The 13,562-nt window shown below is 44.9% G+C and overlaps 1 protein-coding gene across 1 annotated transcript; it reads left to right on the forward strand.

The window, feature by feature from the left end:
- The first annotated feature begins 3,128 nt into the window (after positions 1–3,128).
- On the forward strand, positions 3,129–11,548 carry LOC131563594 (uncharacterized). The gene is made up of 11 exons (XM_058813700.1): positions 3,129–3,349; positions 4,130–4,264; positions 5,060–5,184; positions 5,480–5,548; positions 5,728–5,841; positions 6,540–6,655; positions 6,994–7,049; positions 8,376–8,428; positions 9,133–9,260; positions 9,805–9,961; positions 11,008–11,548. Exons 1-11 carry the CDS (start codon positions 3,149–3,151, stop codon positions 11,093–11,095), a joined length of 1,242 nt encoding a protein of 413 aa, XP_058669683.1. The 5' UTR covers positions 3,129–3,148; the 3' UTR covers positions 11,096–11,548.
- Positions 11,549–13,562: the final 2,014 nt, after the last annotated feature.

Consider the following 13,562-nt stretch of genomic DNA (forward strand, 5'->3'; position numbering starts at 1 on the left):
AGTTGTTCACTGTGCCTAAACATCAATAGTTAAATTGTTTGATAGGGAAATATTATATGACACCAACTCAGGATTTCCCACTGTGTATTAATACAGACCCAGTGGCTCAAAAAGTACAGGGAAAAACCTTGCAGTGTGTGAGCTGCGGATATTTTTAAAACAAAAACGCTGAAGGATGACAAACAGAAACGATGGCAACTCGGGCACGCTCCTGCATCCTTTTTTTCTTGTAGCATGACCACCATCTAGTGGGACACGGGCAGCCAGTGCACAAGGGTGCTGTGTGCTGATAATGGAATAAAATACAGCTGCTCACGTGCCTGTTTGTCTCCTCTTCTGAGCTGAAATATTGGGGGCTTCTGAAAAGCTTGATTTTGCATATTTTCTTCTATTTCCCAACAGCTGGTTGCACATACGAAAGGAAATTTGTCTATACCAATGTCTCAGCTATTCAAATGTAATTATGTAAATATTTATAGACACAAAATCATAAGATCTGATTGTTTTCTAAAATTGCGTTCTCCCTTGGTGTTTTCCTTAATGTAACTAATATTTATGCAGGAATAAAAATGAAAACAAAATAATATTCTCTTATTTTTTATTCAATTACAGTGAGTTTAACCCTTGAGAAAACTACCATTCTTGTGCTTTTTATCTCAGGCTGGCTGAGATACCAGAATTATCCAGGAGTTACAAAAAAGCTAGGTAGTGTGACATCTTTTTTCAGCAATATTGCAGATGCCTAAGACCTTATACAGAAGTTTAAATTTATGCTAACCAGAAATTCTTAAATGCAGCTTGCTTTTTCTTTGTGTTTTAGCACCTCACATTGGTCACAGATTCCTGATTTCCTCCTGATCTTAAAAGCTAATCAGTTGAGTATTTTCCTCCCCATATTTTTGCTGAACACGTGGAGCAGCTCTTAGATTTGTTTCTATACACAAGAGCTGGTGTTACACTAAAAACATCCCCAGGACTTTGGTTCTTCTGCAAGTCCTCATGATTTGGAACCCATTTCCACCACAATTAAATAATATTGCCAAGATAAATTGTTTGCCAGAGATAACTTCAAGCCCTCAAACAAATTACCTAAGAAATGTAGAAACAGAAGGTGGCACGAAACAAATTGTTTCCATGTCCTGCGCTGAGAGGAAGGAAGGAGCTTATCTCTGGTACAGATTCACACAATGCCTTCACCGTGGCCTGGGGAGACTCAGGGGGAGGCTGGGAATGCTTCACACATCAGACATGCAAATATTGAAATTCAAATTACTTGTGTAAGGACTCCAGCAATTTGGGGGAGTGCAGCAAAGCTGCTCATGGATTGCATTGGGGAAAAAACGAGTTAAAAAGAATCTGTCATTTGTTGTAGCCCCTTCCACCTCAGGCAGAGGAGGGTTTAATTCTGTGCATGTTTGTAAAGTCCCAAAGGTTTGTCATTTGTGTGGATCTTTCCCCACTGACTATAGCTCTGCGTCAATAATGTGTTCAGATTCTAGCAAAAAAAGAAAAGCTGTTTTTCATAATCTATTCCCTTTGCAGCCTTTCTGTGGGCTGAGCCACATCTGCCGTGCTGCAGGTGCAGGGTGATAACATTGTGACACATCTCTTTCTTTCAGGCTGTTCTCAATCCCTCCACAGCACAACCTGAAATATAAAAACAACCTTATTATTATTATCCCTCTGACCCTCTGGAAAACAACCTTATTGGCTTTCTGCCTGCTCTAGGTGCTTAAATTTAGGATGTGCCCCTTCAATATTGGCTAAAGCAATGGTGATTTACAGAAATTAATTTCAGAACTTCATTGTCTGTATCTCTGGTGCCTTTTGTCCTTCTCCTTTTAATTTATTTGATGTGGCCCATGGACAGCAGTAAAGCACCACAGAACAGCTGTGCCTGGTCTCAGAAAAGGGGACCTGTGTAAAACTCAGGAACCTTTTTAAGAAGGTAAAAGGAACACCTAAAGTGCTAAAAGGTTTTGAGGGAACAACAGAAACATGACCACTGAGGCAGTGTAAGTGCACATCAGTATCAGGACAAACTGGGAAAAGGGCAAAAAGGAGCAGCAGAGCTCAGGAGGTCATTAAAAACAAGAAGAAAATCGAAAGAACCATAAGCACTGATCCATTAAACACAAACCAGGGCAGAGGTGGTTATAAAACCAAACTGAGGCGCAGTTGAAACAAGGCAGAGAAATGCACAATAAATGTTTTTGCAAGTAACAGGGAATCTGCTGAGAAGTTTGGAGAGCTAACAGGGAGTCCAAACACCCAGGAGAAAAGAAAGCCCAGGTTCTGAGAGCCCCAGCTTTCTCCAAAGTGAGACTGGCTGCACTTCAACCTCTCCTGAGAGGCTGGGTTTGTTTCAGCGCAGGGAAATGAGACTAAATGCTAACTGTAGGAGGAATAAAAAAGATCTCATGTACAGCCAGCCAGAAGCCTCCAAAAATATGGCTTCTAGAAATGGTACCTAGAAGAACAGAAGAGATGTTGAGGTGCCTGCTGTGGGTGGGGTTGTTTGGTCCTTGAGTGAAATGGGATGCTGCCTGTTGGCGGGGGCTGTCAGTGGGAATAAGAGAAGGACCCACTGATGCCAAGAGCCCAATAAATGAGGATCAGAAACCACAGAATCATAGCATCATAGGATAGTTTGATTTGGAAGGATCCTTTTGCAGGTCATCTGGTCCAACTCCCCTCTGCCACGGGCATCCTCAACTAGACCAGATTGCTCAAAGCTGCGTCCAAATGTTTCCAGGGATGGGGCATCCACTACCTCTGTGTCAGTGTTTCACCACCCTCCTTGTCAAACACTTATTTCATATCTCTAATCTTAAGCGGACTGTCCTTCAGCGATCTGCAGCAAAGAGTTGGGGAAGAGACTCTAACACCCGCTTTTTCTGCCGCGCATCACTAGAAGCTTTGCTCTAGTGTCCTTCCAGAACTGCCTGAACTTCCCTTGGAGTGCGTAGTAACTAAACCCAGCAAATCCAATTTCCCGTCGCGGAAATGACCGCGATCCGAGCCGGGACGGGGAGCGGCCCCGAGGCGGGGTTTGGGGGCGGCCGGAGCCAGCCCCGCACCGCGTCCCGCAGCGCCCCGGGCTCCGCTCCCCGCTCCCCGCTCCCCGCACCGCTCCCCGCTCCCCGCGATGCCGGCGCTGCCGGCGCTGGTGGCCGCGGCGCTGCTGGCGCTGCTCGGGGCCGGACGAGCGGCCGCCCCCGGCTCCTGGGCTCCCCTGAAGCGCTGGGCCCTGGGCTGCCTCCTGCTCTGCCTCGGCGCCTGCCGGCAGCGAGCGGCCACGGGCACCGCCGAGCCCCGCCGGCCGCGCCCGCTCCGCGCCGACCCCCACGTGAGTGACCCGGGACCCCCCGTGCTGGGACCCCTTCCCTGGGACCCCCTTCCCACGGACCCGCTTCTGCGATACACTGTTCTCGTATCCTGGCATCCCTGTGTCCCGCATCCCTGGCACTCCCATCTCCCTGTTCCCCTGGCACACTATCTCCTGCTTCCCTACGTTCCCCCAGTCTTGGAACTGCCGTCCCCAGCCTTTCCATGTTCCCCTAGTCTTGGACCTCCCATCCCTGGCGTCCCCGTGTTCCCCCAGTCTTGGAACTCTCATCCGTGGCATCCCGACGTTGCCCTAGCTTTGGAACTCCCATCCCCAGCCTCTCCATGTTCCCCCATCTTGGAACTCCCATTTCTGGCGTCCCCGTGTTCCCCCAGCTTTGGAACTCCCATCCACAGCATTCCCACGTTCCCTCAGAACACCTTTTTCCCTTTGGACTGAAACTTCCCTGGCCCTACACCACCTCTACCCCACTGCATCCTCTGCATTCCAGCCCTTGCATCCCCCTGGCAATCCCTCAGGTGCTCCAGTTCCCTGCGTCCCGGTGCCTGGCACCCCTCAGTGCCCAACCCCATTTTTTTGAGCTCTCCTTTCTTTTGGCTAAACTTTCACTGCTGCTTTTAAAGCTGCCTGGCTGTTCTCAGGGTGCCTGCTATGAAATACAAAAAGTGAAACCAAAATTTGATCCCTGAGCAGAAGCCTACGGAAAACAAAGGATTGCTGACATTCTCCCCTCCCTTTCCTGCCCCCAGCTGGAGCTGAAATGCATTTCCCTTTCCCCAGGCTCTGGATTCCCTGTACTTCACCGGCTTTGCAGAGACCAACAGGAGCTTTGTGATCGCTCGCCTCGCCCGACGTCCTGCTGGCCTCTGTGAGATGTGGCTCTTCCTCAGGCTGGATGGGATAGGAGAGTTTGAAGTGAGTGCTGCATGTGGAGTGATGTTCAGGAGCAGTGCTTGACTCCTTTCTTGAACCTCTGATGGAATCCCAAGCCAAAAATTTGTGTTCTCTGCATCTTCGCACCAGTAAGGCACCAGGGCTGTGTCTAAAGGCAGTGGTGGAACTGGTCAGAACATAAATCAGAACTGGTCAGAGTAGTGGGCATGTCCCTTTTTTGTAGGATCTGACACTCATTCCCCTTTCCCATAATCTGCACAAAACAGAACAGTTTCTAAAAAGTGCCTTATTAAATCCCCCAGGAGGAATTTGAGCATCCAGCCTTTCCAATCAGGTGCAGCACATGGTTGATGAGTTCCATTTTATGCTTATGGTTGGTTTTTCCCCCTTTTTTAATTTTCATGCTATAAAAACCATTTGGAATTGCCTCTTTAAAAGAGAGGGAAAAGCTTTTAGGGAGTTTTATGCACATCTGCTTCATTCTTGCTGAAAAGAAAGCTTAATCAGATACCATTAATCAGATTTTTGCCTGAGGATTTTCTTTTTTTATTAAGAGCTGGCTACATACTAAAGGGGAGAAGACCTGACATAAATCCCTTTCCACTTAACTCTCTTTATATTCACAAATCTCTTTCACTAAGTAGCCATGACCAGGAAAAGCAGGAGAAATCCTATTTGGAGAATATAGAAAAAAAGAGAGAGGATTGATGTGCATTATTTTGGGTTTTTAGTCATATTTAGTATAACAAGACTGCTTTGTGGCATCCTCACAATTGAATTAAGCAAATGTTTTCCTACAATATTTCCTTTTTTTAGCACCCACAGCACCCAAACATGATGGTGAGAGATGAATCCAAAGAGATCTGGAGTGGAGGAGGACTCACTATGGAATACTTGGAGCCCCAAATGTGCTGGAAGATAAATTTTGATGGATTACTCAGGTACTGCAGCACTCCCTAATTTCATTTATCTACACATAAACCCAAGACTTTTTCAGCACTATCTGGAAATATATTACATTTATTTTAAATTTAACCAGCATGAACCAAAAGCTGTTTGGTAACTGAGACACTTTGATTTTTAAGGAATGAAAATAAGTCTGGTGGTGTAGAGTATTATGAATTCTTCTATTCCAATTCCAAACATGAAAGAAACATTTTGCTGTTTGTTTAGGATATAAACAAAATTATAATATAAGACAAAATTATAATGATATAAAAGTGCTTTGTCTTGCAGGAAAGGATCCTACAGACAGCAGTGGAGTGAGGAGGAAGGAGAACTTGTACAAGTTAAATTCTCTTTGCAGTAAGTTTTTCAGCTTTGCTTTGGGATGTACAGTAAGCTCATAGCTCATTTAAAATGCCAAAAATCAGAGTTTTCCAATAAAGTACAAAGATTGCCTCTATCAAAGTACAAGTGCACAACTTGGCCTTGCATGAACTGAATGCTAATAATGTCTTTTTCTTTCCTCTCTCTTTTTCTAGGTGGGAGAACTCCACAGATGTTTTTAACTTTAATGTTGACAGTAACCCCAGCACATTTGCTCTTGCTTTAGCCCAGGAGCCTTGGACCATCGAGCTCTTCCAGAGGGTCAAAAAGTAAGATACAAGATTAATAACTTCTGGGGTTAATAATAATTTTTTCTACAGTTCTCTTCAAGGTCTGATGTGTGTTATAGTTGAATTTAGGAGGTGGGTTTAATTTGAAGTGCTCTAATAAAGGACATGGCTCTTGGTTTCAATGCCACACCACACCTGGGGGATCCTGCACACAGATATCTGAGTGAAGTCCTCAGCATCAGGAATATTTCTTATTCGTTCTGTTTTCATAGGCAGCTCCCAAAGTCAATGGTCCAGGTATAGCTAAGAAAAGGAATATAATCCTATGAGAAAGGAGCTGAACTGGGTGTTTAAAATACTATAGAAACTCTGGAGAGCTAAAAATATGAGAATCAATGGTGTGAAATTATGTATATCAATAATGTGTGTGTTTTGGTGATACCTGCTGAGTTCTAAGCAGCAGCTGTTTGGCAGCCCAGCATTTCTTCAAACAAAGGGTGATTTTCTATCCTGTCAGGGTGAGAATTTGCTGCTGTTTCATTCTCAGGTGTCTCATTATGTAACAGTAACTGGGAAATGTAGAAGTGATGTGTAAAATCTGGGATAGCCATGGTCCAGATGCTCTGAAATTTCCTTCATTTTGGGAGATAAATCCATCAGATTGGCACTGAGGAGATTCCTGAGGAGGATTGGAGCTCTTGCCTGTGCTGACCCACTCCTTTCTTTCTTTCTTCCAGGCAAAGGGAGCAGCATTTCCGACACGAGCAGTGGGGCCGGTCTGTGGGAGAGATTGAAATAGAAAATTCTGGGAAAACTGAACTTTCCCTCCAAGGCATTCGGAGCCACTCCTATGGTAAGAGCACAGGAAAGAATTCCCTGCCTTGGGAATGCCCTCAGTGTAGCTGGCACTGGCAGGGCAGTGAGATGGAGGATTAGCTGTTAAAATAACCAGGTCAATGCCCGGGCATGAAATAAAGACATTCCAGAGGAAATACCAGCACTGGTTTGGGAACATACATTGGTTACCATGTTATCCATGACTTGATATTTCTTTATCCAAAAAGAAATATCTTTTTGGATATTTATTTATTATTTTGGATATATTCTTTATTGTGAAGTCAGGGACTGTTAGTTCACATTTCCCAGGAATGGTGAAACTCCAGCTTGAGGGATTTTGGGTTTTTTTTGCAGGTGTCCGGGACTGGGCTGAGATTCGCCGTTATGTGATGATTTTGGCACACTTTGAAGTAGGTATTAACATGGCAATACAGGAAATTTTTCTGAGCTTTTCAGGCATGTTTAAGTATCCAGAAATAAGGATTTGGGAACATCCATGGTGCACATCAAAAGTTCTCGCTGGTGGCACCATTAGCCCAGATCAGTGTTGAGAGCTTTTGCTCTCTCTCAAAAGCAGAGCTGTGTGTGTAAAAACTGAGATTTTGTTACACTGATTGAAGCAAAACTTGTTCGATAACGTGAAACAGTTTGTTTTGGCTTTTTCAAGAAAAGTTAGGCAGGCAGCTTTACAGGAGAGATTCTCAGCTGCTGCAAGTACCCAGCACTCCCTGGAGCTGCTGCAGAGCTGATTCCCATTAATGGGAAGCCTGAGGTGTTTGAAGCATCCTAAGCCTTCATGACAGCAGTCAGCAAATATTTCTGCCTGTGCTGAGCCATAATTCTCTGCAGTGCTGTGTGGGGGAGAGGCAGAGCTGTGGCTGCTGGGAGCACACAGCCCAGGGACATGCTGAGGGCAGCCCCTGCCAGCTGCCAGCCAAGCCCAGCAGATGCTCCTGAAAGGGCATTTCCTTTGCCAAGCCAGGCATAAATCAAAACTCTCTATTATAGGCAGCATTACCGGGGTTTAGACTGAATTCAGGATAAAAGTTCTTTTCCCAGCTTGGAAAATCCCATTTCTGTACAAATCCTGATTTATCATGTGCCTGTGTATCATCAGTGTGGATAACCAACCTCTCCCTGTTGTCCAGTTTTTCAAGACTCAAAGTGTCTGTGGCTGTTCTGCCCCTAATTAAAAGGCAGCTGACTTCATTAAGAAGTTTATTGCAGCTTGAAGCTTGGAGCCCTCTTACCCTGAGTGTCTGTACATTTATATCATCAGAGGAGGCTTAGATTTGCCTCAGAGCAGCCCAAGTGGAGCATGAGGAGTCCAGACCTACGGATGGAAGAGAAATTAGTAAAACCAGGAGATTCCAGTTCCTTCTTAACATTTTCCAAATCTGCTGCTCCCAGACATAGATGGATAGAGGTTAGAAAAGTCGGGTCATAGTAAACCAGTTTTGTTCTTCTTTGCAGGCTTTGTTTCCCTCCTGTGTCCTCTTGCTTTGGACTTTCTGTTGTTCCCATTGTCCTTAATTTGTCCTGAATGTGTTTGGTTTATTTTCCTGGATTTGTTTGCAGCCAGATCTTCATGGGAGATGTAGTGAGAGGATTTTAAAGTGTGAAACCATAACACATTGCATAGGCTGAGTTCTATCCTGTGTCTTCTTGGTCCAGCCAGTGAAGCACCCTCAGAAATGAACCTGCACAACTCTGGCTGCTTTTTCTTTCTCTTGCAGGATGGGACTGCAGCACATTTAACAGTTATCAGCATGCCAGCTACCACAACTCAGTAAGTGACCAAAGAACTTTATGTTGCTAAAACCACTCATCTTAGAGGTGGCAAAAGCTGCTCTGCAGGACACCTTTGTGTGAATTCCTGCTTTGAGCCTGTACAGCCCAATTTCCATCCACTCCCTCATGCTCCCAGTTTTCTATTTGTAGTTAGTCACAAGGACAGCTTTCACCTTCCCCTTGCTTCCTTTCCCTTCAGCTGCTGAGGGCTGATGGAGCTGTCTGTCTGTCTGTCTGGATGATTTAGAGGTACAAGCTGGGCACTCCCAGCTGTTTGAGAAGGCTCCAGCTGCAGTGGGGCATTCCACAGGAGCCCTGCCTTGCTCACTGCTGTTCTCTGCATCCAGAGGGTTAAAGATCAATGTCCATGGCCCCAAGGCTGCTCCAAGCCCCATCCAACCTGGCCTTGGACACTTCCAGAGATGGGGCAGCCACAGCTTCTCTGGGTACCCTGTGCCAGGGCTTTCCCATCCTCACAGGGAAGAATTTCTTCCCAATATCCCATCTAACCCTGCCTCTGGCAGTGGGAAGCATTTCCCCTCATCCTGGCACTCCCTTTTCCAAAGCCCCTCTCCAGCTCTCTTGAAAGTCCCCAGAGCCTTCTCTTCTCCAGGCACTAAAGTCCCAATTCTCTCTGCCATTTTTCTGGTGCATTTGAGTTTTGGCTGAACTTCAAACCTGCTGCATTCCTGTCCCCTTCAGCCTCACTGTAGGTTATGTGTTTTTTCCTGATGGGAGGAAGGCTGGCGTTGAGTGGTCCAACGCCTCCCTGGCCGAGCTGGCCGAGGATGGGCTGATCCAGGAGGAGTATGGAGTCAGTTTTACTGCTGGTAAGCTCCACACAGTCCAGCTGCCTCTGCCTTCATTTCTTGGCCTGCAGTTCCTTTAGTGGAGGAAAGAGTGTTCAGTGAGATTCCTGGGGAATGCGTCATCTTACACCCTGAGAAATCTACTTAGAGCCATAAAATCTTGGTTGGGGTTGGAAGGGACTGGAAGACCCTCTGGTTCCAACCCCACTGTCATGGGCACTTCCCTGCTTAAATGAAATTGTAGTTGTGGTGTGTCCTGGGTGAAATGTGTCCACTGCAGGGTCAGGGTCACAGGATACAGAGGGAGAGTTACAGATTCTGTTTGTGCTAGTCCACATAAAATAGGGATTTCAACATTTTTGGGGTGTCAGAACATCTCTTATGAGGTGGATTCAGCTGGAAATGTGGTTGATCATTTTACTTGATTTACAAAGCAGGCAGAACAATCACTCTTCAGAAAAGCATAAAAAAACCCATACACAAAAATAATAGATATTGGGATTGTTTTGAGATAAAATACTACTGAAAGTTGGTGACTTTGTTCCCCTTTTCACTCTTCTCCAAGGTGGCAAGAGCTTTAATGTTTCTGCAGCTCTGGATAAGCAGGCCTGCCCCGTGGTGTACAATGGCCTGACAGGGAGAGGAGTTTTCCACGAGTGCATTGCAGATTTCCAACTCAATGGCTTAACACCAGGCTGGGGCCTGGTTGAATTTTATTACAGGTAAAATAATTACAGGCAAGAAAAGGTAAAAAATTACCATCCTCCTGTATTTACTTGTATGGTTACAACTCCATAGATATTTGAAGCATAAATGCACTGATTTTTTTAACTGATGTAAAAAATTGTCGCTCATTTAGTGCTTAATGTGTTTATTAAGTTGACAAGCACTCGTATTATTTGAAAAGGAATAATTGCACAAGCACTTCATGGGTGCAGGATATAATTTGTTTGTTATATAGGTTTATGTCGGTTTTATATAGGTCTCCATGTAGGTTTATGAGTTGTAGGATGCTCCATTCTGGACACTCTTATTTAGAAAATCTGTCCCATTATAGAAATAAAGAATCCTCACCCCAAACTGAGGCAGTTTACAGGGTGAAACTTGCTCACTCAAGGATTTATTTGGACAGATAAATGTTCAGAAAATCCCCACAGAAATGGCTCTGTTAGGGGCAAAATTATATCCACAAAGAATTTGCTTCCCTTTTCAGGGAAGTGCTGTTCCTCCTGCCATGTGTTTGTCACTCTTTCCCTGGAGCCTTTTCCATATGGAGCCTTTGCTCTCATGAAAGAAAAAGGCAAATTTTGTTGCTTACATTTTGTTTGCTTTTTAAAATAAACACGAATCCTTGGCTGCTAGAGGAAATGCCATAAATGACTTTCCGCAGATGGAGACCTCAGCTCCTTTGGAAAACCAGACATATTTAAAGCACATCAAACAGGCCAAAAGTGCAAAATACCTGCTGGTTGAACTTGAACCTGCAGCTGCTGCCAGGTCTGTGCTCCCTCCCCTTTTGGGCTGTCCTAACCTGCCTGGTGGAGGAAATGACCCAGCAGGGAAAGCCTCAGATAAAACCCAAACCGGGCTCGTTCTGCAAGCCCAGACAGCCCCAGGGAGCCTTCACTTGGCACTGCTGACACAATTGCTGTCAGCTCCACCTCATATCTGCTCCCAAATCAACCCCATGGGACAAATGAAAGGGTGGGGGTGTTGTTCTTCTTCTCCTCCACAAGACATCAGCTCAGCATCGCTGCTCTTCCCGCAGGGACGAGGCTGCCCAGCCGGTTCCAAACCTGCAGCTTGGTTCCAGAACAGAGGGACCTGACCCTGCCACTGATGCCTCTCCCTCATGATCGTCTACAGGCACATCCCAGCAATGCTAGCAAGCAGCAGCTTTCCAAAGAAATGTAATTCCCTGCAAAAACCAGCACTGGTTTGAGTGTAGAGCTCGTCACAGGATGCCGGGGAGGTCAAGGGTATAAAAGGATTTGGAGAGAAATGAGATCTATTTTTATTAGTGCAGCTTTCAGTGGTTGCTAACCAGGGTGGTCTGGAGGCAATTTGAAGGAAGTCTGATTGCAGGAGTAATGCTCTGGGAGGGATCATTCCATGCTCTGTCCTTTGGTGTTTTTCCTAAACTTCAGCTACTCCCCACCGTGACGACCAGGACCTCAGGCTACGTGGATCACTGACCCAATTTAGCAGCTCCTCTCTTCTCTCAGATTTGTTTTTGAAATAAAAACTGTGTATTTCAGAACTCTCTGGTTGTTATAGTCATTAAAACATGGGAAAAACCTGTTACAGGATTTGATAGTTTTGTCTGTGGCTTTGTAAAACATGAAGTGGAAGGAGCAGGAACAAGCACATCTAAGTGAGGTGTCCTCTAGGAATAGCATTAGTGGCCAATGAAATAAGTGGTACAAACATGATTTTGCCTTGTCTGAAGGAAAGCCAGGGTCTGGTAATCCAGTTTACAAAGGGATCTGAATTCCTCATCATTCCCTTGTAGGGATTAACCACAGAATCCACAATAGTCACTGGCCTGAGGTAGGTATTCCCTACCTAGATGCATCTTGCCATTAATTACTGAAAACTAAACATACTTAAAATATGCAAAAAAAAAAAAAAGTTCAGTGGAAAGTGTGGAGAGGAGAAATTAAGGAAAGACACCTTATAATTAGAATAATGCCACCATTCTCTTTCAGAAAACAGTGAAATCTGGGTGCACATATCTGTGTTTTTATAATCCTTGCTTGTGCTGACAGAGGAAGAGATTTTAACAGAATTTAAAGAAGAATTTTTCGTTTCTGAGGCAGTTGCTACACTTACTGCTGCAACAACTTTTTCTGCAGAATGGGTGCATGAATATAAAATTATTCCCCCTGCATTTATGACATGCATGTCCCAGTTTGGGATGTGTCACTGAACAAGGCTGGGGTGCTGCAAGCCTGGTGTGCTGTGACAGGCTGGTTTTATCAGCACCCTCCTGCAGCTGTGAGAGATCCCCATTCCTTAATTAATTCCCTAATTAATAACCTGATCCCTGTTCTGCACTCGTGCCCTTGAGCTGCACCCCAGCAGGTGCAGGTGCTGTGCCCCTCCTTCCATCCCAAAGCACCCCTGGATGAGCCAAGCTGAATTTTGGGTGCATTTCTTTTGGGGTTGGCACTGATTCAGAGCTTTGGATTGCAGCTGCACCTCCATAAACCCTTCTCCAGTTACAGTGGTATTAATGGCCACATTCCTGTGAGCCTTGCACAAACTCAAAGATGTCTTAAATCTGTCTGTGCTCTCGTGGTCTCAAGGTGCTGAAACAGGGAGCTTCTAAATTTCTCCAGACAATGGTACTTTGACAGGAGGGAAGGCCTTATGCCTCCTTTTACACCTCAGAAATCAGTCAAATAGGTAATTTTAGAAAGGTTAGGAAAATAATGATGTTATACATCACAGTTTGTTCCTATTAAGTGTGTGGCTTGTTTTGCTATGATCTCAGGAACATCTGTTCCTTTTTTTCTGTGGAGTTCTTGTCATCTCTTTCCCTTTCACTTATTTCTTCAAGGCTAAAACATTAACATTTAGAAGGTGGAAGACAGGCACATAATAAAGCAAGGTTTTGGAGGTGTCAGAGCATGTAGATTATGAGAAAAAATGTTAATTATGACTCTGGGACCACAGTTTGAGAAATCACTATAAAAATAACTCCCTGTCCAGGCAAAAAAATTAAAAAAAAATCCCATCAAGGAAGGGATTGGTCTGTCTATTTCCTAAATTCCAGAAACTGGGCTTAGAAGTAGGGATGCTGTGGGGAAATGTGTCTCCCCAGATTACTGGAAGTTGATGTTCCTGCAGTGGAGGAGGCAGAGATGAAGCCTCCATCACTCTCCTTTTGTCCTCTTCTTGTTTCTTTTGGTACCAGTGGGTGGAGAATTAGAGCACTCCTGAGTTCAGCTGGGAAAAGTTCAAGCAGGGTACAGCAAAATGATTAATAAAGTTTGGAGCTGGCAGGTTTATTTGCCAGGTGATGAACTACTGGTAGGGTATTTCAGCTCCAAGGACTTGAAATAATTGACTGTGGGGGTTTTCTCCCTGGATTTCAAATTACTTTAGAGCAAGCCTGTGTCCAGGACAGATGGAATAACTTATTTAATTTAAAATAAATCTCCCAAGCCCCACGCTTTGACCATATGAAGTGGTCCTTCACTTTGTGGCTCCTTTCTCAGTGGAAAAATCCATCTTGGGAAGTGCTTCTGCAGCCCAAAAGCATTAATTTTGAGCCAAAAAAGCAATAAATGGAGGTGAGCCCTGGCCAGGAGTGAAATG

The sequence above is a fragment of the Ammospiza caudacuta genome, chromosome 13, assembly GCF_027887145.1.
Source record: "Ammospiza caudacuta isolate bAmmCau1 chromosome 13, bAmmCau1.pri, whole genome shotgun sequence".
Taxonomy (NCBI): Eukaryota; Metazoa; Chordata; class Aves; order Passeriformes; family Passerellidae; genus Ammospiza; species Ammospiza caudacuta.